The 26,071-nt window shown below is 37.7% G+C and overlaps 1 protein-coding gene and 1 pseudogene across 1 annotated transcript in view; one reads left to right on the forward strand and one right to left on the reverse strand.

The window, feature by feature from the left end:
* Positions 1–26,071, forward strand: part of ABLIM2 (actin binding LIM protein family member 2) — a 226,249-nt gene that overhangs the window by 105,397 nt on the left and 94,781 nt on the right. Inside the window, exons 7-8 of the mRNA XM_072620149.1 lie at positions 10,821–10,908; positions 16,860–16,918. Of these exons, the coding sequence (XP_072476250.1) occupies positions 10,821–10,908; positions 16,860–16,918 (147 nt within the window). The remainder of the gene's footprint in view (positions 1–10,820; positions 10,909–16,859; positions 16,919–26,071) is intronic.
* Positions 3,716–4,428, reverse strand: LOC140510795 (CUGBP Elav-like family member 3 pseudogene; annotated as a pseudogene).

Consider the following 26,071-nt stretch of genomic DNA (forward strand, 5'->3'; position numbering starts at 1 on the left):
TTAAATCAAGCCTTTAAAAGAATTTTGGAGTGACAGAATACACAAAGAGTCAGAGTGAACTATTTTTTCAAGGCAAGATAATTTAGAAGGACTTCAGGAAAAGTCTGTCTTCCTTGGGTAAAGGGGAAATGGAGCTGAGCACAGGTGGGACCTTGAAAGTTGGACCTTGAAAGAAAAAAAGAGCTTCAATAGAGAGAGATGTAGTAGTGAAAGCCATCCATTACAAGGCTCCTCAAAATAAAAAATAAAAGCATGGCTACTCAGCCCCAAGTCACAATATAATACTAGCAAGTGAATTAAATGATGAGAGAAGAAGATTTCATGATGTGAAACCCATCCCCCTATTACTACCTGATGAATATGAAATGATTCTGATAGAATTTCTAGAGGACAGATACAAAGCACTGCTTTTTGCTCTCACGTAGCATTTACGTAATACTTGTAACTTAAAAACACAGAGAGGCAGAGTGACATGATGGATAGAGTGTGGGGCTTTAAGCCAAGAAGACCCAGGTTCAAAGCCCATTTCTGGTACTTACGAGCTGTGTCATCCTTGGGAAGTTACTTAATTTTTATGTCTCAAACTAACCCCTAAGTAAGATTTATCTAATCATTAGACATAAATTGAGAGAGGGAGGTCCCACCCTGGGAGTTATCCACAGTGACAGAATCACAGATCATTTGAGTTCTCATGTAACCTTAATAACAGGAATGAGCATATCTACTTTATGATGTGCCATGTGAAAGGAATATCCTTAATGTTATAGTATATGTACAGAAAGCAACATGGTATAGGGAAAAGGTCATTGGACTTGAAGTCAGAACTAGGTCTGACCTGGCACCTATACTTCCTATATGGGTCTGAATATACTGACTATACTGAATACTCCTAAAATAAGATCCTTTATTATACTTGGCCTTGACCTAAAATCTCATTGAGAATGGTATGGGAAGCTCTTGGTATGGAAATCCCTCTACCCATGCCGGTAGCAACTTATCTGTAACTTATAATTTTAGAGAGTGGCTTTGAGTGCTAAAAAAAATACTAAAACTCTTAGCCATGTTCCCATAGTTAGTGTGAGTCAGAGGCAAGATGTGAAGCCAAGTCTTCCTGACTTCTGGGTAAACACTCTGTCCACCACAGCAACAGTGGCAAACGTGCAACCTGCAGGCCAGATGTGGTCTACCACACTCCCAAATGCAGCCAAACCAGATTAAAGTATAATTGAGAAATATTTAACAAAATTGATAAAAATGAAATAAATATAATGTCACTTCTGAAAAGCAAGTCAAGTTTGCCCAAAGGGTTATAAAACTGTGCATACCCTTTGACCCAACAATACCACTTCTAGGTGTGTATCCTAAAGAGATCATAAAAAATGGGAAAAGGACCCACATGAAATATTTATAGTAGCTCTTTTTTGGAAGCAAAGAATTGGAAATTGAGGGGATGTCCACCAACTGGGGAATGGCTGAACAAGTTGTGATATATGACTGCAATAGAATGCTATTGTGTTATAAGAAATGATGAGCAGGTAGACTTCAGAAAAACTTGGAAAGACTTCTGTGAACTGACACTGAGTGAAATAAACAGAATTAGGAGAACATTGTACACCATAACAGCCACATTGTGAAATGACTAACTTTGATAGACTTAGCTCTTCTCAGCCATGCAAGGATCTAAGACAACTCCAAAAGGCTTATGATGGAAAATGCCATCCACATCCAGAGAAAGAACTTTGGAGTTTGAATGCAGATGGAAGCATGCTTTTTATTCTCCTTTTCTTTGGTTGTTTTGTTTTGTTTCTTCTTTCTCATGGTTCCTCCCATTAGTTCTAATTTTTCTTTACATCATTACTAATGTGAAAATATGTTTAATACGAATGTATAAGTAGAGCCTATATCAAATTGCATGCCATCTTGGGGAGAAAATTTAAAGTTTAAAATCTTATGGAAGTGAATGTTGAAAACTAAAAATAAATTAATTACAAAAAAATTAAAAGTAAGTCAACATGTGGCCCATATGTACAGGGACCTGTATGTACAGACGACTAGCCCCTGTTTGCGTTTGATACCAGTGCTCTAAGTAGGTGGCATCTCTCATATTCATTTTTATGCATATGTGTTTAACATAAGGCATCTAGCAGAGTAGTGGATAGAGTATGGGGTCAGAAGTCAGGAGGACTCATTTTCATGATACTTATTAGCCATGTGACCTTGGGCAAGTACCTCAACCATGTTTGCCTCAGTTTCCTCATCTGTAAAATGAATTAGAAAAGGAAATGGCAAACCACTCCAGTATCTCTGCCAAGAAAACCCCCAGTGGGGCCACCAAAAGTCAGATACAACTAAAGATGACTGAAGAACAAACCGAATAATTTATCATGTATATCTACATAAATATCTACATATAGACATATGCTTACACATATGTGTGTGTATACAAAGTGACAGTATGAACTTCGGGGAAAATGAGTGTCGTCTTTATTTGGACCACACCTGTACTGCTTGTAAGACTTCACATAGGTCACTGATTCTCTCTGAACCTTAATCTCCTCACATGTAATAACATAATTTCACTCACACAGAGTCCCTATGATGAAAATTCATGGCAAACCAAAAAGTGATATAGAATTGCTCAACATCTTTTTTATTTTAAAGTTTTTTTCTTCAGTTAGACAGAAAAAATCAACTTGTTGAAAGAAAAATGCAGTAAATTAAACACTAAGAACTGACATTTAGGCTTCCCAGGTTCCCCTTCACATTTCATCCCCTATCCTCCCCATCACTCCCCCTAAAATCTTTTCCTATAGAAAATTACCAGGTAATAAATCCCTCCAGCAGAGCCTCCCCTTTTCCCACAGATGCCCCTTCCCACTCCTAACCTTCAAACCAAATAGAAAAAATTAAGAAAGAAAAAAATCCAGAGGGAACATTGTCTGAACTCCCAGCAAGAGAGATGGTAGCCAGCTGGCTATGGCACCAATGTGATATTTATAGGAAAGAGATCAACAGAGACTGTAAATATTATTTGGGGGAGGGGGGAGGTCTTTTGTTGAGGGGGAAAGATCTCTGTAGCTGAGTAGGAGATGGGCAGTGGGGACCTTGGGAAGACAGTGAGCTTTAGGGACTGAGGACCAAGTATAGGAATGTCCTAGCTCTTATAGGGGTAGAAGAGTGAGAGGGGGATAGCTGCTGGGAAACTCCAAGATTGGAGGAGAGACTGGTAACAGGGGCATCTGAGTCCCTTGTTCCTCTTCTGAGAGTCTGCATATTTCAAGAGATAGAGGAAGTAGCCCCTAATGAGGAGAGATGGGGGAAGAAGGCTGGGCATTGGAGGTGCCAGGGCACAAGTACCACACCTTGGCAGGAAAAAAAAGAGATGCCTTAGAATACATTGAGCTGTGTCTTATTCTGCAAACAGGTCAAACAGGTACCTGGGGAGGAGGTTGGGGCTCACATGAATACTGGGGCTCAGTCATACCATTCTCCTCAAGACTATGGTGACCATCAAGGGAGAAGAAAATTGTTTATTTTTGAAGGGGTGAGGATAAGTGGAGGTGTCCTGTTTCCCCAGGACTCATGAAGCAGCTGTCCCTTAGGACCCCAAACAAGGGCCAGAGCAGATTGCAGATAGGACTGGGGGGTGGTCAATAATGGAGCAGGGAATTGGGAGAATACCCCATTCCCCTGGTATCTCCAGACCTACTGCCCCTCAGTAGGGGTGGTTGGCATCCTTGGGCTGCCTAAGCTGGACTTTGAGGTGCTTCATGCCATTCTGGAAATCATTCATGGTCTGAGTAGCAGCCTGTGTACTGGTTGGATTGTCAAAACTCACAGAGCCAAAGCATTTATTCTGATTAGTGGCCTGGGTTGACAAAGACCTTGGCAGATATGACACGGCCAAAGGGGACAAAATTTGAAGGATCTCAGAGCTAGTGAACTCCTGGGGCAGGTGATAGATGAGATGTGGCAGCCACCAGGGCCTTTTCACTGCTGCTGTTACAGAGGGGGAGCGGGAAGCATGGAAGGGACTGCTGGATAACTCAGGCTGGAGGCTGAGGGAAGGCAGGCATGACCAGGTGCTAGCATCAGCCTGCCGGAGGGGGCCCACGGGAGCAGTTGGGCTCTGGGTTGGATAGAAGTGGACACCATTAATAAAGGGTGTCAGGGGCTGGCTGCCCGGTGGGTTATGTGGGCACAGAGCTGTAACCATTCACCCTCGGAGCAACAGGGGTGGGAGAGACAGGCATAGCAGTGTTGGCAAGCATGAGTGCAATCAACCCATCGGCACTGATGGCAGCACAACTACCATAGTGGCCACAGGACTTAGGTAGGCACCTGGAGCTGCTCCCAGGGCCGCCTGCTGCTGTGTCAGGGTTGGGTGTAGGTGCTGTAGGCTCCAAACTGGAGGGCAATGGGGCGCATCATAGTAATTATTGTCATGACTGTTTTATCTGGAGATTAAAAAAGTCATGATAAAATGTTTAAAATAGAATCTTATTCTATTAGTGATTTCTTGATGAGTTCCGCTGTTATTATTGTTGGTTTTTACCATTATCCTTTTTTTCATAAAGGGAGCTAAGGACAGCTAGCTCTTAGTGGGTCAGTAAGTAGAGGTTTGGACTTGGAGTCAGGAGAGCTGAATTCAAATCTAGCCTCAGACTCTCGTTATCTCTGTATCCCTGGGCAACTGACGACCTTCTCTGCCTTAGTTTCCCCATCTTTAAATGGAATAATATTAGCACCTACCTCCCAGGTACTTGTAAGGAATGAATGAGATAATATTTGTAAAGCACTTTATAAGTCTTAAACCATTCTAAATGCTAGCTTTAAATATTATCTATGTTAAATTTATTTTATCTATATTCGTTATGTTGTGATCTCTATTTAATAATAGGTCAATGACTCAGTATAACTATAAACCATGTGCTATAAGTGCCTGACCCCATCTTCACTGATTTTCAGATAGGCACAGTTTAACTCACCAAGCCAGTAATAAGATCAAAGACGTATTCACATTCATAAGAGGAATTTCCTGGTTTTAGTTAACTACTTATTTAATAGTCAGACAGCAAAACTATTATTAAATAGTATCCCGGTTGGAAGGGTTCTCTCTTTCTTCTGAGTGTCAGAGTACTTTTATTATATCTCTTATGAATTTACCATAACTTATTGTGCCTCATAGTTATTTGCATACATGCCTTTTTCTACTATACTAAAACTGAAGCTCATTTAAGGTAGGACAAGGGACCATGATGATGCTGTTCCCCAATATATGTATCTGCCCTTACCCTTAGAATAGGATTTTGTACTTGTCAGATACTCATTCAGCTCACCAGTCAGTGTTTATTAAATGCCTACTATGTGCCGGATCCTGTGCTATGCCTGGGGGTACAAGCACAGAGAAGGAGAAAATACCTGCTCAGAATGACCTTGCATCCTAAATAGGGAGACAACAAGTATGTATGTATATGTGTGTGTATGTATGTATGTATGTATGTATGTATGTATGTGTGTGTGTATATGTGTGTGTATGTATGTAGGTATGTATATATGTGTGTGTGTACGTGTGTGTATGTATGTATGTATGTATGTGTGTGTGTATATGTGTGTGTATGTATGTAGGTATGTATATATGTGTGTGTGTACATGTGTGTGTATGTATGTATGTGTGTACGTATACGTATGGAGAGAGAGAGGAGGGCGAGAGAGAGAGAGAGAAATGCGGTTTAAATATGTACTTAACAAATGTAAACATATACAGAACAGTTAAATACGTGGCAGTTTGGGAGGGAGAGAACCAGCAGTTAGGGAGATCACAGACCACTTACCCAGAAGATGATGTCTGAACGACGTCTCAGAGGAAGAGAGGCTCTCTTCCCGGCGGAAGGAAGGAGAGCGTCCAGGTATGTGCGACCAATATAACGATATGGAGACAGGAGAGAAAGTGTTATAGATGAGTCTGAAATTTATTATTGATTGATTAGTAATTCATTAGTAGTTAATTAATCACAGCAATACCTATTATAACTAGTTTCTAAAGGCAGATTTAGAATTATTTTGTATAGGCTTTGGTAGTCTGATAATAGGAGAGGAGACTATATATATATATATATATATATATATATATATATAACTTTGAGCAGTATAATACTTAATAGGAGACTGTGCATATCACTTGGAGTGAACCTACCACCTAAAGGAGACGAGATAAATGAAGGGTGATTCCGCCTGGTCATGGGATATTTTTCCTAGCACTGGGTTCCTGTAGTACAGGGGAGGGTGGGATTGGGGACTTTCCAAGGATGCTGACTAACTCTATGCCCCTTTCACCTTGGGACCTGGAAGACCCCTTTTGCAAGTCACTCTAATTATGAACCAATCACAATCTTAGTTTAGTTGGGACCAGCTGACATTATGTAATGAACATATATAATCAAACTGTATAAAAAAGATGCTCTGATTGTATGGGTGAGTCTCCGGTCACTGAAGAGCCATTGACCTCTATTACTGACAATTGCTAGCCTTACCAATCAACGGATTATGCTAGGACTTTTGTGCCTCTTTCCGTTAAAAACAGATTTATCATGACATGAGGAGCATAGAGAAAACTAGTTTGACTATATAACAGAATGTGGGAGAGGCAGTAATGTTTAAGGAAGCTAGAAAGATAACTTGAAACCAGGTTGGATTGGGCTTTTAAAAAAGTTAAAGAGAATAGTTTATATTTTTTTTATTTTAGAACAATAGGAGGCCACTGGAGGTGGATGAGTAGGAGAGTCGTATGTTCTTATCTATGTTTACGGAAAATTCCTTTGACAGCAGAATGTAGAGAATAGACCAGAGTGGTGAGGCAGAGAAAAATCACTTAGGGGAGAGATAATGACAGTCTATGCTAAGGTGTGGTGTTTTTGTAAATGGAAAGGAGTAGGATGCCAAAGATATTGTGAAGGGAGAAACAGCAAGATTTGGCAACTTAACAGTTATTAAATTGAATTGAATGGAGCTGGGCTGTCTTAGTTGTAAATTACATTCTGTTTTGCATCATGAGTGTTTTTGAAACATAATAGAATTATAGAACATCAAAGCTGGAAAGTAACTGAATTTAGGCAGCATCAAAGTTAGGAAAAAACCTTAGAGACCGTCTTAGGTGACTTCATCATTTTATGGACAAGAAAAAGGAGGTTCTGAGAATCTTGAGTTCATGTCAGAGGCAAGAGTAGAATTCAGATTCTGAATAACTGACAGTCCCTTCTAGCTGCTCTATTTTGTGATTCGATATAATTAGATCCCCAGTATGCAGTCTTACCCCCACCTTCAGAGAATTTCTTCAATTTATGGGATCATAGTATTTCAACGGGCAGAGTCATTGGATCATAGGTTAGGATCTGAGAAGGATTAGTCCAATCCCTTTAATCAAGCAATCAACAATCAAGTAATAACCACCTTGCCACTGTGCTCAGCTGAACATAGAGAAAAATAGTTATTTCTCTCTCATGCTAATAATCAATTACTGAATTAGGAGTAAGGATTTTCCCCTTCCTGTTTCCTCATTCAGAAGTCAGCCCCTGTGGGTTATCCAGGCAGTCTTTGAAGGGCAGGGCTAATGATAAGATGAAATATTGGGTGAGATATGCTCAACTGAGAAAACTTAGATCTGATCAAAAGGTAAAGAAATTCCAGTCTAGGTGAACAGGTGAATTCCAGCCCATTATGTTTCAGTAAGACAAGTCTGAGAGAAAGTGGATTCCCCCTTTTGTCTAGAATGCCCTGGATGGGAGTCATCTGGGCAGAAATAAGTCTCTTTGTCTAAGACTGAGTGATCAGTCATGGCCCCCAGACCCTCATTAGAATAAGCCAACCTCTCATTATAATATTCATTCTCTTATTACTTGTTAACCAATCAGAGTTGATTTCCACCTCAGAATACCTACTCTTCCAAAGGCATAAAAGTGTTGAGTGGATTACGTGAGGGATCTTTGGGTTAGGAGAGACAGCCAAATAACCCGTTTATTAATTATCCACTAGCCATAATTAATCAAATGATTGTTAATTACCCAGAAACTATGTCTCTTGAACTTTTTATATCTCACATGTCCAAAACATAAATCATTACTTTCCCCCCAAAACCAACCTCTCTTCCAAATTTCCAGTTACTATGCAGGGTACTTTTATCCTTCCAGTTGCCCACATTTCCAACCTCACTTTCATCCCTGACCCTTCACTCTGCTTCACCCCATATATTCAATCAGTTGTCATGTCTCATCATTTCTATCTCTGTAATATCTCTCACATGTATCCTTTTCTCTCCCCTCACACAAACAGCACCTAGTTTAGACCATTATCTGTTCTTGTCTAGACTATGGAAATAACCTTCTATTTTGTTTCAGTACCTAAAATCTCTCCCTACTCCCTTCTGTCCTCCATATAGTTATCAAACTGTATCCTAAACATGAGGGGAGAAAGCCATGCACGGGCAGAGAGATAGGAGCAAGAGTGTCATGTATGGGTACGAGTAAGACCAATTTTGCTACACTGTAGAATACATGGAGGGGACTAATTTCTAATAGGACTAAAAAGCCTTTAATAGTTTAAAGCTGCACCAATACTTTTAGGACACCCTGTATTGGGGTCATATTGTAAAGAATTTTAAATACAAGAAGAGGAACTTATTTTGATCCTGGATATAATAGGGAGCCCTTGGAATTTTTTGACCAAGTAAATGACATAGTCAGGGCTATGCTTTTGTATGACAGATTGGAGAGGAGAGAGAATTGAATCATGAAGTCTGTATGGGAAGTCCCATAGCCTGAACGGGAGATAATAAGGCCCTGAACTAGGGTTAGTACTATGAGTAGAGAAGAGATAGATACAAGAGATGTTGTGGAGATAAAAATGATGACAGCTGATTGGATTATAGTATGAGAGTGGGGAAGAAGGAAGAGTCCAAGATGGTATCAAGGTTACCAAACTTTCTTTTTTTCAGATGAGAATGCTAAAGGACAAAGAATTTAAGTGATTTCCCAAAGGTTATGTGTGTTGTAGATGACAGAGCCAGAACTTGAACTCAGATTCTCTGCTTCCAAATCGAGTACTCTTCACCATGCCACACCTATATTTCAACCTGTACCTGACCAAGAATCCCCTCCATGACATATTCACCAAATACTCATCCAACTTTCACTTGAATATCTCCAGTGATAGGGAACTCACTAACTCCTGGGACAGCCCATTACACTTTGAGGTGGTATTAAATATTAGAAACGTTTTCCTTATCTTCATCCAAAATTGTCTCTCTGCAGCTTCCTGAACTTTTGAGAGAAGTAGAAAGCAGTTTTTCAGTTTTCTAAGGGCTGTCATCATTCCCTTCATGATCTTCTAATCTTTACGTTTTCAGGCTAGGCATCCCCAAGCTTTTATCCAGTCTGTATGTGGCATGTTCTTCAGACCCCTCTCCATCCTATTCCCCTCGTCTGGATTCATTCCAGCTTATCAATGCTCTCACTAAAATGGAATAAGGAATCATAATTAAATACAAGGTGTCCTAAAAGACTTAATGTAATTTTAAGGTCATAAAGCTGATAAAACAATCTATATAGTAGTATACATCTGGTCTGAGCAGGACTTAGAAGAGTGGGGTTGTCACTCTTCTCCTTCTGGAGACTCCATCTGCATAACCATGTGGTCCAGCTGAGACATTTTCCACATCAAAAAGGGAGTGGGGAGTAAATGACTGTATGATCTGCATAATCTACCTATGATCATTTCCAAAAGCCACTTGGAATTAAAATACACTTGTTACAGGCATGCTCATTTGGTAATTTGTAACTTAGTAAACAAGAGTTCCATAATATCAATGAGGTCATTTTTATAAGTAAGAACAAGTTTACAAAGCACTTTAACATAAATTATCTCATTTCATTTTCACAACAGAAGTGTGAAATAGTGAGAATATTGTTATCTGCATTTTACAAATGAGGAAATGGAAGTCAGGTAACTTTTTTTTAAATATCACAAATATCAGGGCAAGGATTTTGACTCAGAATCTCAGAATACAAATTCTGTATTCTTTACACTATAAAAAAAATAACTCACGTGAATTTTTCAATGTGATTTTCACATATACTCCCCCATTCTTCCCTCAGCCCCTTTTTTCTTCTGTTTCTAGAAGACAACTTTGAGAATACATACTCATTTTTGCAGAGGAGCAAATTAATTAAGGCCCAGAGAGACCAGACTCATAGCAGCCAGTGCTCAGGAGTTCCTTAGAGATCAGCTACTCTGATACTTTAATTTTACAATTAAGGAAATTGAGACCCACAAAGCGTTTCGATTTTTTTCAAGGCCATGTACCAAGTCAGTAGCACTAGATACTGGGTCTCCTGAAATGAAATGCCACCATGATTTTTCTAACATAGTACTAGATTTAGTGTTAGAAAGGGACCTTGGGAATCAATTAGATCAATTTTACAGATGAAAAAACTGAGGTCCAAAGTTGTTCAGTGATTTTCCCAAGATCCTAGAGACAGTAAATGACACAGCTGGGGTCGAGGCCAAGGTCCTGTGACTTCCAGTATATAGTGTCTTCATGACACCATGCTGCATCTGGAACCTACCCTCTGTACCGCTAAACTGTGAAAGGAACCATATACGGAGGATAGAGCCAGGCATACCTACGTGCTCACAAACAATTTCTTTTGATTCCTTTCCAGAAGCATGCTATTGCTACGTGCGTAATGTTTCCAATAATATGCATATTTTTAACTTGAGTAGAAAGGCGGTAATTTCCTTCTTTATTTCTTTTTCTTTTTTAACAGGCGGGAGAAAAACACTATCATCCTTCTTGTGCATTATGTGTCAGATGCAGCCAGATGTTTGCGGAAGGCGAGGAAATGTATCTTCAAGGTAAAAAAAAGGAAAAAAATATTTGTGAGATACAGGAGTTATAGGGTATCTAGAAATGGTCACAAGATGGGAAAATACCAAATTTTAAACTTAAATGTTTCAACTTAAAGATCTGGTTAATTACACTATGTCAGAGAATCATAGGACTTGGAGCCTTAAAAGGTTCTAGAATTCATTGAGTCTCCTTAATTTCATATGAATGAATGAATGAATAAAAAAGCCTTATTAAGCACTTATCATATGCTAGGCATTGTGAAGTTCTGAGGATACAGACACAAAAGTAAAAAAGGCTTTGCCTTCAAGGAGCTTACACTCGGATCTGAGGGGACAACATATATGGTAGGCTAGTGGCCAGGGAAGGATGAAATCACATGGCTGGTGAATGGAGTTATAGGGCAATAAATTAATATGCCCTTTTCAGAAATAAAAGTAGTCTTGATTTGATTACTGGTAGTCTTGATAAAAGTTCTCAGAGCAAGAGATGTTTGGGAGGGAATCCTGATAATACATCTAGAGACATGGCTGGATCATGGTACAGTTGGGTAGCTAAGGTCAGCTAGATATAGGGATCTCTCACCAGTCAGCACAGGGGTTCCCAGGGCTGGAGAGGTGGAAGTCCCATTTGGGACTGTACAGCAACAGGCGTAGTAAGAAGCATGGCAGAAAGATGCTACATGAAAAAACTGAGGCTCTGATAGGGAAAATGACTTGCACAAGTCCTCTAGGTAGTAACTCACATAGACAAGACTTTAACTTATACTCTCTGAGACCAAACCTAGTTTGCTTCTACTACTCCCTTTGCCAAGGAGTACAATGTCATTGAAATAAGAAACTAATCAAAGTTTTAGGTGACAGCATATCCAAAATGAGGGATAAAATCATTGGATTTTTCAAGGAGACCAGAGGAGCTTTCTTATCCAAATCCCTGAAAGACAGATGAACTCTCAGATAGATAACAGTTCAAATAATTGGTCATCCCACTGCTTCTAGGATACTTTTAGTAATGGGAAACTCATTACCTCCCAGGATAGCCTATGTTGTTTCTAGGCAGATCTAATTGTAAGGGAATTCTTCCCCTTGTACTTTCTACATATCATTTCTAATTCTCTGCTCTATGTGCCTCATATTAGTTATAGATTGCAAAAATATCATAACAAAATCAATCAATTTCTTTCTGTTACATCAGTTTTGTAGAAGAGTCTTAAATAGAGAATCCTCTGATTTGGGGACTGAGGATTTGTATTTACAAATAATGACTCGACCTGCTTCCCTAAGCCTGGGGCTTATTGAAAGTGGGAAAAAAAAGGTGTTAATGATGAATACAGAAACATTAAAACAGCATCGAGACCCTCAGGAATTAATATTAATAGCTCCTTTTTCTTTACCTTTTTTAAGGTTTTTGAGGAACTTTCCCCCCAACACTGCCAATGAGAAAGGTAGTTCAAGCATCTTCACCCTCATTTTAGAAATGAAGTTGAGCTTCCCAAAGGTGAACTGATCTGTCCATGGTCCCACAGCTAATACATTTTTAAACCAGAATTCAATCCTACGTCTTTAGTCCCCAAATTCCATTATTACTTTAATAAAGTTGCATTTGTCTGAAGCTTTCTGAGGAACCAAGGTTACTTTATTGATGGGAATCTTTAACACTTTCTCTTTGTTGAATATATAGATTATAACACAAATTCAGGAGAAAAACAAGTCTCATTAAATATAAAGATATTCATCTCTCTAATCCTTTTGTTTCAACTATTTCTAGACTTTTTTAATATGCTCACTTAATAATCACTAAATTAATATGCATTTGGGCCATTCTGCTATGGCTCATGTATCATGTTTTGCTCTAAATATCTAAAATTGCCTCTATTTCAATATGCTTGACCAATTTTTGCTGAGTTTGTCCTGTTTTGTTCCACTTTTTACCTTTTCACAGTGTAGTTAAAAGAGTGCCAGGTGAGGAGTCAGTAGGTCTTGGTTCTAGTTTCATTCTGTCAGCTCTTGGGCAAGGATGCCACATTTTGGGGCCTTTGTTTTCTCAACTGGACAATTAAAGGCATTGAGCTAGATGATTTCTAAAGTCTTGCCCAGTTTTTCTTTTCTGTATTTTAAGGTCTTTTCTACCTAAAACATGCTATGCTTTTACCATTGCCTTTATTTGCTTAATACTTTGGTTAAATCGATGGCTTTGAAGATTTTGCTTTTGTTAAGGTAATTCCAAGTCAATTAGCTAGGACCAGTTGGAAGGAGGAGACATCAAATCTGGTTTCAGATATTATCTCCAAAGCTATTAATCATATTCCACACCCTCATTTTTTATATTTTCCCTTTGAAGTCTCTGATAGCTATAAAATATGATATATGATCTCAATTGTCTTCTTTTAAGTACAACCCTATTTTTCTGGTACCAGTTACAATCAAATAGAGATTAGCAATCCAAACTGTCTCAGATATTTTCCATTGCTCCTATTGTCAGACAGAAACCAGGCTTATATTCAGTTATAAATGTTTTGTGAAAGGAATCATTTTGACTGATCTCACTGATCCCTTAAAACAAGGCCCTTTTCCTAAGGGTATGAAATTGTCCAGATAGTCCAGATCTCTTCCATCTCTCCCCACCATCCTCCTCACCCTCCCTAACTTCCGCTCAACACTCATTCTTGACTCTTTCCAGTGCTCTTTTAAAGACAGTAGCTTACTCATGGGAAACAATAGCCTACAGGATGGGAGTTCTAAGATACAAGCTATTTAATTGAATGAATCAAGACTGCTGTGACATTGCACATGAACCGAGTTAGGTCAAAAGTGGCAAAAACATTTAACATGATATAGATGACCAAACTATGAGCAAGGGAACTGACTTCTAATCTCAGCCCTGTCACCATTGTGTAACTTTGGATAAGTCACATTACTATCTCTGACCTCATTTTTCCTTCATTTTTAAAAAGAGAGGATTGGACTAGACATTCTCTAAGGTCCCCTCCAGCTCTAATAATCTATGTTCTTTGCTCAGTTCCCGGTCTAACATTATGTCTTATGTAGCAACATGCTGTCACCTCTTCTAGCCCTAACATTCTTGCTTCTAAGGTTTGTCTGCAGGACAGAGCCTATACATCCAGGCTACACTGTATCAGTTGAAATTTCATTAGCACCAAAGGCCCTTACCTATAAATATCTCCCCCATTGGCATGACACTTTGATGGATCTGTGATCTTTTCTATGTGGTTCCAATGTCTGAACTTATGTACACCTTCCCATCCTATGATAGTATCATGTACATCCTCCCATGAATACTCCCCCCAGAAATTCTACCAAAAGTGCTGAAGTCTGTGAGGTCAAAATCATTTTCTCAGAATACTAAGATATTTTCATTTCATAGATGGTAGATCTCAATACATATACCCATATAAGAAAGCTTTTAGGGGGCTTCTCAACAACTTTTCAGATCCCTATCAGGATCTGGAGACTAAAAAGTTTGAGAACTACCAATCTAGAAGATTTCACCATGTTTAGGAAATCCCTCTTCCATATAGACTGAGTATTAGGTACCTTTGTTGTTTCATTCATTAAAAGCAGCAAACACTTTGGATCAGCATATCTGTCTCTGTTCAATGCCTCATTTCAGATAAATAATCAGATCATTGAGCAAAGTTATCTTTTTTATTGCATAGAAGGTGCCTTGCTGAAGGAGATAGCACTTAAGATACCTTGGGATAAATGTTGTTAATGATTTTGTGGGTGTGTGGAGGGGCATGGGGCTGGGGGGTGGGGAGGAGTTCCATTGCTTAAGATTTAGTAAAGAGTTAGGAAGTTGTGGCAAGGTTGCTGAATTACTATTGTTGCTACTTGTCCTTCATTCCTGAAGAAGACCATGACATTAGGAAGATGATGTCATGACTTACAAGTGAATTAGATTTAAGTGAGGCAAGGTTGTGCGGTCACCAGCCTCACTTTCTCCTCTAGAGCTATCTGGTCTAGTGACCAGATGTAGATCAGGACAACCCCCACTTAGTTACTGAATTATGCACCTGGTCTTCTTAGAAGGCAATACCAATGCTTCTACACTCTCATCTTTTTTTCTGTGGGGTACAACAATAGCATTTATGAGTTTGCTAAGCCAAAAATAAAGAATGAGATTTCACACCAAGGAGTATGTTTCCCATTTCTACTGTGGCACATATCGATTGTATTATTTACTAGAAATTCATAAACCTTTCTAGGCCACTAAAAAATAGACTGGCTTGCTTTGCACTCCAGATAAACATCTCTTATCTTGGGGACAAATGATAATCAACCCTTCTTGGCCTATCGTGAAAAACACATTCTATTGACAAATGCATTAAGATCATCATCCTGAATATCCTCAGGAGCCTTTTTGCTGCCATTTTCACAGGGAAAAAAAACCACAACATCATAAGAGTAGAAGTCAAGAAAGCTAGAATCTTGTTGTAGCTGAAGGGGTATATCCTTCAACATGTCACTTCCCTCTTGGAGTTGAGTTTTCTGATGTACACAATGTTCTAAAATATGTTCAAGTTCGAAGATTCTGTATTCTAGGATTTGTTTTTTTTTTTCAAATTTCAATACCCTATGGTCTTTCTATTCCAAAAACTTTTCTAGATCAGAAGTCTATGTTCTAAGGTTCCTTCAAATAGTCTGTGACCTGTGTTCAATATAGTGCCGGCTCTGTCTACCTTGAAGAGCTTTTGGGAGGCTAGATGTTACCACTGGATTTACGGGTATGGGACCTGGATTCCAATCTTCCTTCTGATACTTACTGCCTGTGTGATATTGAACAAAGTACTCCTCTTCTCTGGGGACTCAGTTTTCTCATTTATAAAATGAAGAAATTACCCTATGGCCTCTCGGATCCTTCCAGCTCTAAATCTATGAGCTTATGGTCAATTGAGCTACAGTATATAAACTGTTTTGCAGCTGGAAAGCCGTCTATACATGTGACCTATGATTATTATGTAAGCAATTGTTGTTTGGGTTCCAACAGTTTTTAACTGTGGCTTATGGCAGTGAGGAGATTCAAGTTGAGAACCTGTTAACTTTACAAATTAGCATATAATTGGAGTAGAAAGAAGCAATGGCTTAATTTTGCCAATAAATTATTTAGGGAAAAAAAGAATGACACACTCAGTCTCTTTCTTATGGTCTTAATCCATCAACCTGAAAATCTCATTAAAAAATAGAGCAGCTTAATGCCTTGCAAAGCTACCCAGAGGGTTGACAATCTTGCAACCTGATTTTAGAGAAATATGCACTGGCACTTATGGCTTAAACATTTTGAAGCAGGAAAGACTTTCAGATTTACCTGCCTGAATTTCTCCTTACTTGTGACCTTCAGAGATCCTGCAGTGCTCTTGTGAATCCCCAGTTCTTTAAGATAGTCATAGAATTTCAAGCTGGAAAAGATCATTCAAATCAACCTCCCCACTATTTTTTTTAAATATGAAGAAACTTGGGAGTGTAGATGGGGAAGTTCTTTATTGACAATTTAAAAATCTCTGTGGAAGAACAAAGAGTAGAATCCAGAACTCCAAATTCCTGTTTTAAATCTTTTTCCACTACAACACATAGTTGATCACGCAGCTAACAATTGTCAGAGTGGATAATTGAACCCAGGTCTGAAGTTGTTAGTTATTTCAGTTGTATCCAACTCTTCATGAACTCATTTAGGATTTTCTTGGCAAAGATACTGGGCCATTTCCTTCTCCAGTTCATTTTACAGATGAGGAAACTGAGGCAAACAGGACTAAATGACTTGCCCAGAGTCAGACAAGTAGTAAGTGCCTGAGGCCACATTTGAACTCAGATTTTCCTGTCTCCCAGACCAGAAATCTATCCCCTGCAACACCTAGCTGCCCTGGATCTCATGACCTAAAAATAAATATATTTTCGAAAATAAATAATAAATAAATAATTAACTCTAAGTAATTTATTTGCAGGCACATCCATCTGGCATCCAGCCTGTAGACAAGCAGCCAAAACTGAAGAAAAAAACAAGGTAACATGAGTCTAATTTCATCTCAATTTATTTCCTTCTAATGACTATCTTAATTACTGCTTTGGTACTGCCCTCTCCATATTTCAAGATGTCCATCATTCATTATTTATATTATATATGTATATATATTTTATTTACACATACATATATATTTAGTCCCCATACTATGTGTCTCATGAGTAGGGAATACTAAAGATGCAGAAAATGTGCTCCCCAACTTCCAAGTTTGAGTTATGCCCAAGAAGCTGTCCAGGAGGCAACTAAAGCCATGCAGACACACGACAAAGTGCCAAATTGTTTGACTCATAAATTAAGCTAGAAGATTGTAGTCTTGTAAGGCTTCATGAAAGTGTTGAAACATGAGCCGAACTTTTCAGAAATAAGCAGGTTTGACGAGGCAAAGAGGGGAGGTATTCCAAAAGATCGATACAAGAATACAAAGAGCGAGGTAGACCATTTAGATGTGGTGTTTTTTCAAGACAGAAACAAAGGCAAATAACTAAATAGAGAATGATGGATTTAAAATAGCATCAGTAACTATATCAAACTTAGGCTGATGATAAAGGATGAAAACAATAAAAAGTACCAGGTGCTCTTCAATGAGTTTACATCACCAAACTTGGGTAAACTCTATCACAAAGTACCTAAGGTCTAGCAGATGTCACTTCTGAGCCCCTGGTAGTCATCTTTAAAAAACTGTGGTTTCATCTAAATCACTAATCATTAGAGAAATTCAAATTAGAGCCACTCCAAAGTTGCTTACCCATGAGACTGGCAGAGAACACAAAAAGGGAAAATGAATAATGTTGCAAGAGCTGAGGAAAAACAGGCCCATTAGCACAATGTTTGCAGAGCTGTGAGCTGGCTCAGTCATTCTGGAAGGCATTTTGGAACTTTGCACCAAAAGCCACTGAACTGTATATACCCTTTTTTCCAGAGATGCCACTGTTAGGCCCATGGCCCACAGAGATCAGGAAAAGAAAAAAGGGGCCTCTATATACACAAAAATAGTTCTATCAGATCTTTCTGTAATATAAGAGAATTGGAAATTAAGAGTAGGGTGCCCATCAATTGGTGAATGACTGAAAATATTATGGCACACGTTATCACAGTACACTAGGATGCTTTAAGAAATGATGAAAGACTCGGTTTCAGAAAAACCTGGGGAAAGTTGTGTGATCTAAAGCAGAGCAAAGTGAGTAGAACCAGGGCAGCCGTTCACATAATAACAACTAGTAAAGACAAATAACTTTAAAAAGATAAACAACTATGAAAAACTTAAGAACTCTGATCAACGCAGTGATCAACCATAATCCCAGAGGACTCATAATGAAACATTCTATCTACCCCAGACAGAGAACTGACAAGTTCAAGATACAGAATTAAACTTACATTTTTGGACTTGGGCTATGGAGAAATCATGTGTGTGTGTGTGTGTGTGTGTGTGTGTGTGTGTGTGTGTGTGTGTGTGTGTGTGATATTTGTAATTTTTTTTCAATTGTGGGGTTAAGGGGAAAGTTGAGAAGAGAAATACACACACACACAAACACACACATGTACACACATGCACATTTTAATAAAACAAGTAATGAATTCAGGCCTAAGAGTATTTGCTTTGGCAAAGAAAAGGAGTTCATAGTGAGTAACATAGCTTAATTAGATAATGAGGGAATTTTCATACAGTAAAGGATTCATTCAAGAACCATGAATTAAGTATCTATAATGTATGTTTGGAATTGGGGATATATAGATTAATTATTGGGTTCAAAGATTTAGATTGAAAAATGTGAGACCTTAGACTCCAACTAGCATAATTCTTTCTCTTACAAATGAGTAAACTGAGGCCCAAAGTGATTTGCTTAAGGTTACCCAAGTGACAGAGCCAAGATTAAAATCCAGGTCCTTAGGTATGAAATCTTCCCTAATGGTGTTCTCACCATCTAGTAGGGGGCACATTGCCAACCCATACAAAAGTAAGCAATATCATACAAGAAATATGAATCAACCATATTACAGAATAGACCACACTCAGAGTAAAGGTGGCAGAAAGTGAGATCATTTCTAACTATGGAGAAATTATGTATATTTTTCCATATATGTGTATATCTGTAATTTTCATACATATGTATATGTCTATATGTATGTGTGCATACATACATGTATGTGTGTGTATATATACATATTATATATGTATATATATATATGGCAGTGATAAGAAGGTAGACTGGTCCAGTCTGTGAATAGGGTAAGACCATCTTAGAAAAAGCCTTGAAAGCCAGGCAGAGGACTTTAGATATAGAAATGAGGGCCCATTAAAGATTTTATACTGAGATATTTCATTGAGGAAACCCTAAGTATGGACTAGTTTGATATTTTGGCATAGAATATACTTGCTCCTGAAGCATGTTTTATCCAGGAATTTATTGTACTAATGAATTTAATAAGCAGGACTAGTAACTAATCCATACCATATTATGAGCTCATGTGCATTTTATTCATTGTGGGAAGTTTGGGGTATTTTTCTTGATGTCTGTACTCCTTAAATAACTTGTCTGTGGATGCCAAATAATGTAGGAAGCCTGATCTAATACAGCTGCCTGTTGATCCACTTCTGATCTTCTACACATTTAAATCACATTTGTTCAAACATAACAACATCTGGTTTAAAAAAGAATTTAAAAAAGAAGCTGGATGAGACCAATGCTAAGCTTATTAGCACTGATTAATAGATATTTATTAAGCACCTACTTTGTACAAGACCCTTTGCTTAGTGTTGTTGACATAAAAATAAAATCAGACCCAGACACTGTCTTCCAAGAGCTTACAAACTAATATGGGAGAGAATGTGCATGAATAAAACTCTAATACAAGGCCCAATGTAATGCATGTCAAGGATAAGAATAGGTAAGAGACTACAGGAAATTTGAAGGAAGAAAGGATATTTTTAGTTGGAGGGATTTAAGGGAAGATTTATGGAGGAGCTGTCTCCCATGTTTAAAGGAGAGATCTTATTTTATTACTATTTTGATTTTAATTTCACTTTTATAACTATCTTTTGCTTTGATAAACATCTTCATTTCAAATACACCTTTCCCGTCTCCTCTCCCTAAGTAAAACATCTTTTTTAACAAAGAATAAAAAAGAAAAAGCAATAGTTAAGCAAAACCAACCCAACACATTCACCATGTCTGATAGAATGTGCAATGACAAATTGAGTGTCCTTGGGGCAGTTGTGTGTGCCAGGACATGCTGAAGATGTCTTTGGTCTTGCATAGAAAGACTACAGATGTGTTTGGATAATGATACTATTCCATGTCCTTTTTTCTCCAGGCAAAATATACTCAGTTCCTACAACCAGTTCTTATGTGGAAGGGTTGACAATATCCTCACTAACGTGGTTATCCTCCTCAGGTCATTGTAGGAGACCAGATATCTTAGAATCCTGAAATATCAGAGTTTGAAAGGAATTCAAAGGGATTCTTCAATATTTGAAGCAGAAATCTATACTTCAGTTCACCATCTCCTATTAGTGATCTTCTAGTATCTGCTAATACATGTTTTGTCAGAGGGAATTCATTATTTAGCCACAGAGCCAATTTCACTTTTGGGTAGCTCCAATATGAAATATTTTTCCCTCTGAATTAATTCCATTTTTTTTCCAGCTGAATACAACAGTCATATTCTACTAAAGTCAAAGGGTCCTCCATTAAGAATCCTAAGAGAATATTAGCACACAGCAATATAGCAAATTATGGAACTCAAATGAAATGGAGAATTATTTACAAAAATATGAATTACTAACATAGGCAGCAGAAACTTGATCATTCTAATAGACTAAGCTCGGAGGAGGAAATAACTCAAGATTACAAAAGCTGAAAAATACAACAATAAAAAAGATAATTATAGATTAATTTTCCTAATGAATATAGATGAAAAATACTAAATAAAATCTTAACTAAACAGTATAGCAATTCATTTAAATAACCATTATAACTAAGTAGGATTTAAACCAGTAATGGAAGGCAATATTAGAAAGCCTTTTAATATAGCAAAAGAGTTTTTTAAAACTTTAAAAATATACCGTTAGATACAGAAAATATTTTTATGAATCAATACATATTCATGGTAATAAAACTACATTAAATCCAGGAAAACAATATACATCAATATTATAACTATGTACGTTGAAAGAACAGCAAAATAATTGGAAATAAATGGTACAAAAGTATAATGGAACCCGATCAGAAGACCTGGGTTTGTGGGCTGCCTCTGCCTCTTCCTCACTGTTTGACTTTGGACAAAATCCCTTAAATTCTTGGGGTCTTGTTTTCCTTTGTTATTAAAAGAAAAGTTTAGACAAGTTGATCTTTAAGATTGTTTCTAGCTCTGACCTTTCAGACCTCTAATGTTGCCATACTGCAACAAATGTGATGTTGCAGTATGGCATAGTGAATTGGAAGCTGGACTTCAAGCCAGGAAACACTTGATTTTGTGTCCAATCTCCATCATGCTCTGGCTATATGATGCTGGCCAAGTTACTCAACCTCCCATTACTCTAGGTAGTTCTCTAAGACTACAAGTTGTAAAGAAGGTGCTGACCTACGTGGGTAGAAGGAGTTTCTATCACCTATACAAGTGATAGGTCCAGTTCCCTTAATGAGCTGAGATCGTTGGCCACAGCAGAATATGTAGATCTGTAACTGACAGACCTTTCCTCGTGAATTATTCTTAAAGGATTTCCTTTATCCATATGTGTTTATAGATAACAATCTTCTCCACGTTTGACAGTAAGGATGGTGATGTTGATCAGCTCCTTTGTTCTGTGCTGATTTATGTCATGTGCTTCCCAAATCAAAATTAGCCTACAGTAGTAATGAAGGAAATCTGTGAATGGTAGTAGGGTGAGGGGGGATAAAAGAAGGAGAAAGTTAATCCCCTCTGGGAGTAGTAGAAGGACAAGGTTCATGACTGGAAAAGAAAGACACCAGTCTAGGTCCAAGCTAGGTCTTTGACAGGAGTAATTATAAAAGTTGAGATGAATGGCTTTTGGACAAAATTCAAGCTTAGGAAATAAGATGAAGATTAGGAGATAAGAGGTTGGGGAGTTTATCCTTTGTCTAAATTCAAGCTGCTTCCTGAAAGTTTGGTTGCTTTTTATTCTAGAGCTGTTCATATCATGGTTGACTGTGACTGAGCTCTCAATGGAGTGGCTGAGTCAGTGAGGTACAACTTTAGGGTTATATACAACTCAGTTTCAGAGCTACCTAAAGTGCTATGAGAAACCCCTCGAGGTAAGACGGGTGGATTCTCTCTTTTGAGGCTCATAATCTTTTGTTGAGAATATTGTAGGGGGATTCTTTTTTTAGGCCAAATGGACCATGGGTTCATAGATTTAGGGCAAGAAGGAATCTTAAATACTATTGAATCCAAGCCTCTCATTTTGCAGATAAAATTGATGGTGAGAGAGATTTAAGTGACTTGCTTAGTCTGTGAGATGGAATTTAGAGCTGTTTTAATTTGCATTTCTCTAATTTTTGATGATTTATTTTTAATTTAATATTTATTTTCCTCCAATTATATACAAAACCATTTTAGCATTCATTTTTTAAATTTTGAATTCAAAATTCTTTCCTTCCCTCCTCCTTCATTGAGAAAGCAAGCAATTTATAGTGTACATGTGCAGTCATGCAAAACATACTTCTATATTAGTCATATTGTTGAACCAAAACATAGGCCAAAAAAAACCCCCCAAAAAAATAAAGTAAAAAATGTATGCTTCAATCTGCACTCAGATTCTGTCAGTTCTTTCTCTGGGGATGTATAGCATTTTACATAATAAGCCCTTCAGAGTTGTCTTAGACCATTGTATTGATTAGAATAGCAAAGTCATTCATAACTAATCATTATAAAATATTTCTATTACTGTATACACTGTTCTCCTTATTCTGCTCACTTCACTTTGCATTAGTTCATGTAAGTCTTTCCAGGATTTTCCGCAAGCATCCTGCTCATCATTTCTTAAGCACAATAGTATTCCACCACAATCATATACCGTAAGTTGGTCAATCATTCCCCAACTGAAGGGCATCCCCTCAATTTCCAAATCTTTGTCACCACTAAAGGACCTGCTATAAATATTTTTGTACATATGCATCCCTTTCCTTTCCTTTTTTTATCTCTTTGGGATATAGAACTAGCAGTGATTTTTCTGGGTTAAAGGGTATGCATAATTTTAGAGCCCTTATTCAAAATTGTTCTACAGAATAGTTGAATCAGTTCACAACTCCACCAAAAATGCATTTGTTTCTTAATTTTGCCACATCCCCTCCAACATTTGTCATTTTCTTTTTCTGTCATATTAGCTAATTGATAGCTGAGGGTGGTACCTCAGAGCTGTTTTAATTTGCATTTCTCTAATCAGTAGTAATTTGGAGTAATTTTTCATTTGACTATAGATAGTTTTGATAACTGTCTGAAAACTATTGACTATCAATTTGGGAATCATTCTTATTTTTATAAATTTGACTCAGTTCTCTATATATTTGAGAAATGAAATCTTTTGTCAGAGATGCTTCCTGTAAATTTTTTCACAGTTATGATTACTAACTGCATTTCTGTATGATATTTCCCTGTTTATCATACTCTCACTCTCTTTCACCCTTGTCTATCTTCAAAAGGGGTATGCTTCTGTTTATTTCCTCCTCCATTCTGCCCTCCCTTCTATCATCCTCTCCCTCTTCCCATTCTTCTTTACTTTAGGGTAAGATTGATTTCTGTACCCAACTGAGTATGTAAGTTATTCCTTCTTTGAACTAATTCTTATGAGAGTAAGGTTCAAAGGCTTTTGCCTGCCTTCCCTATCTTCCCTTCCACTGTAAAAGCTCTTTCATGCCTCTTTTATGTGAGATAATTTGCCCCATTCTACTTCTTCCTTCCTTCCCTCCTAGTGCATTCCTCTTTCTAACACTTAAATTCTCATTTTTAGAGATCATCCCTTCATATTCAATTCACACCCATGCCCTCTCTATATATATACTTCTTCTAACTGCCCTTATTATAAGAAAGTTCTTAGGAAATTACAAGTATCATCTTTACACGTATGAATATAAGCAGTTTAACATTATTGAATCCCTTATGGTTTCTCTTTACTGTTTACATTTTTATGCTTCTCTTGAGTCTTATATTTGAAAGTTATTTTTTTATTCAGATCTGGTGTTCTTCTCAGGAATGCTTTTGAAAGTTCTTTACTTCATTAAATATCCATTTTTTCCCTGAAAGATTATGCTCAGTTTTGCTGTGTAGGTGAATCTTGGATGTAATCCTAGGTCCACTGCCCTCAAGAATATCATATTCTAAGCCCTCTAATTCTTTAATGTAAAAGCTACTAAATCTTGCATTGTCCTTCAGTCACCCCCAAGTTCTGCTGCTAGTTTTCTGGGGAGAGGCCTGTACTGATACAGCCTGTACTAAATTGAGCCCTATTTTCACCCCAGTGTGATAGACCTTGCCTGCTAAACTTGCAAGTTGTTTTGGGCTGAAAAATTGTTTTACCTCATCCTTTTGTAAGTTTGGCACTCCAGAATTGTTTGGAGGAATTATTTAAAGTTGTTTGGGGCAGAATTTGGGAGACCTCAGGCAAGTCCCTACTCTTCTCTGCCATCTTCTAATTATTGGTGATTTACAGCACTTTTTTCATATGACTATTGATAGCTTTGATTTCTCCCTCTGAACATTGCTTATTCTTATCATTTGCCCATTTATCAATTAGGGAATGACTTTTGTTTTTGTAAAAAAAAAATTGTATTTTTTTATTTTGGAAATTAGACTTTTATCAGAGAAACTTGATTCAAATGTTTCCCCCTCATTTTCCTGCTTTTCTTCTAATTTGAACTGCCTTGGTTTTGTTTGTGAAAAAAACTTAAATTTTATATCATCAAAATGATTCATTTAACCTCCTGTGAGTCTTTCTATATCTTGTTTGGTTATGATCTCTTCCCTATCCATAGATCTGAGAAGTAATTTCATTTCTGTTCTATGAATTTGCTTGTGATATCATCCTTTATGTCTGAAACATGCAATCATTTTAACCTTATCTTGGCAGATGGTTTGAGATGTTAGGCTATGCCTAATTTCTGTCAGACTACTTTCTAGTTTTTCCAACAGTTTTTGTCAATAGTGAGTTCTTTCACCAATAGCTAGAATCGTTGAACTTGTAAAACACTAAGTTACTATGTTTATTTGTTTCTGTATATTATGTACCTAATCTGTTCCACTGATCAACCAGAGAGAATATTTATTAAGCCTTTAGCAGGTGCCATGATTGTCTGGGCCAGGGACTCACCCATCAAAGGAGAGGGCATCAAGGGTTGAAGCAAGACAGGGTAATTTAATTTTTCTCAAGTTCAGTTTCCTTGTGTGTGTGTGTGTGTGTGTGTGTGTGTGCGCACGCATGTGTGTGTGTATAAGAGAGAGAGAGAGAGAATAAAAAGTACCTGTTCTCCAGGGTTATAAGGATCAAATGAGATAATAGATGTAAATTACTTTCTAGACCTTTATGTGCTATACAAATGACTAGTAGTAGTAGTAGTAGTAGTAGTAGTAGTAGTAGTAGTAGTAGTTGTCATCTGTGTAGGACTGTACTTTTTACACAAGAGACACTTAAAAATTAACTATTGTTATACATCTCCAGGAACAATTTCTGGAGCCTGTCCCTCTTTGGGCAACATGCGGCATACTAGACATGCAGCATGCCAGAAACCTCTATCCCAAATCTGCCGCTTCCTTTACTGGAAAATGTTGAGTCATCATGAACAGTGAGCTTTTCTTATCAGGAAAGCCACTTTTTTTGCTCTAAACAAAATTCTGTAATACAATGGCTGCATAAGGTCTCCAATCATGCTAGCTGGCAGAAAACTAGCCATTTATTCACCATAAGACATTACATGACCTTTACAGACAGGCTGCATTTGGGGGAGGGGAAGTGTGAGGATGGAAGATTGTCCTATCAGGAGATGAAAAAAAATAATGAGGACATTTTCCCCTCTGATGACATTCAGAACCGATGACTGAGGCTGGCAAAGAAGAATTGACTTATCTGAGTTGTGTTCATGGAAGCCAATTATGGCGTGGACCCTGTGTTTGCAGCTGGCCTTC

The sequence above is a fragment of the Notamacropus eugenii genome, chromosome 6 (assembly GCF_028372415.1).
Source record: "Notamacropus eugenii isolate mMacEug1 chromosome 6, mMacEug1.pri_v2, whole genome shotgun sequence".
Classification (NCBI taxonomy): domain Eukaryota; kingdom Metazoa; phylum Chordata; class Mammalia; order Diprotodontia; family Macropodidae; genus Notamacropus; species Notamacropus eugenii.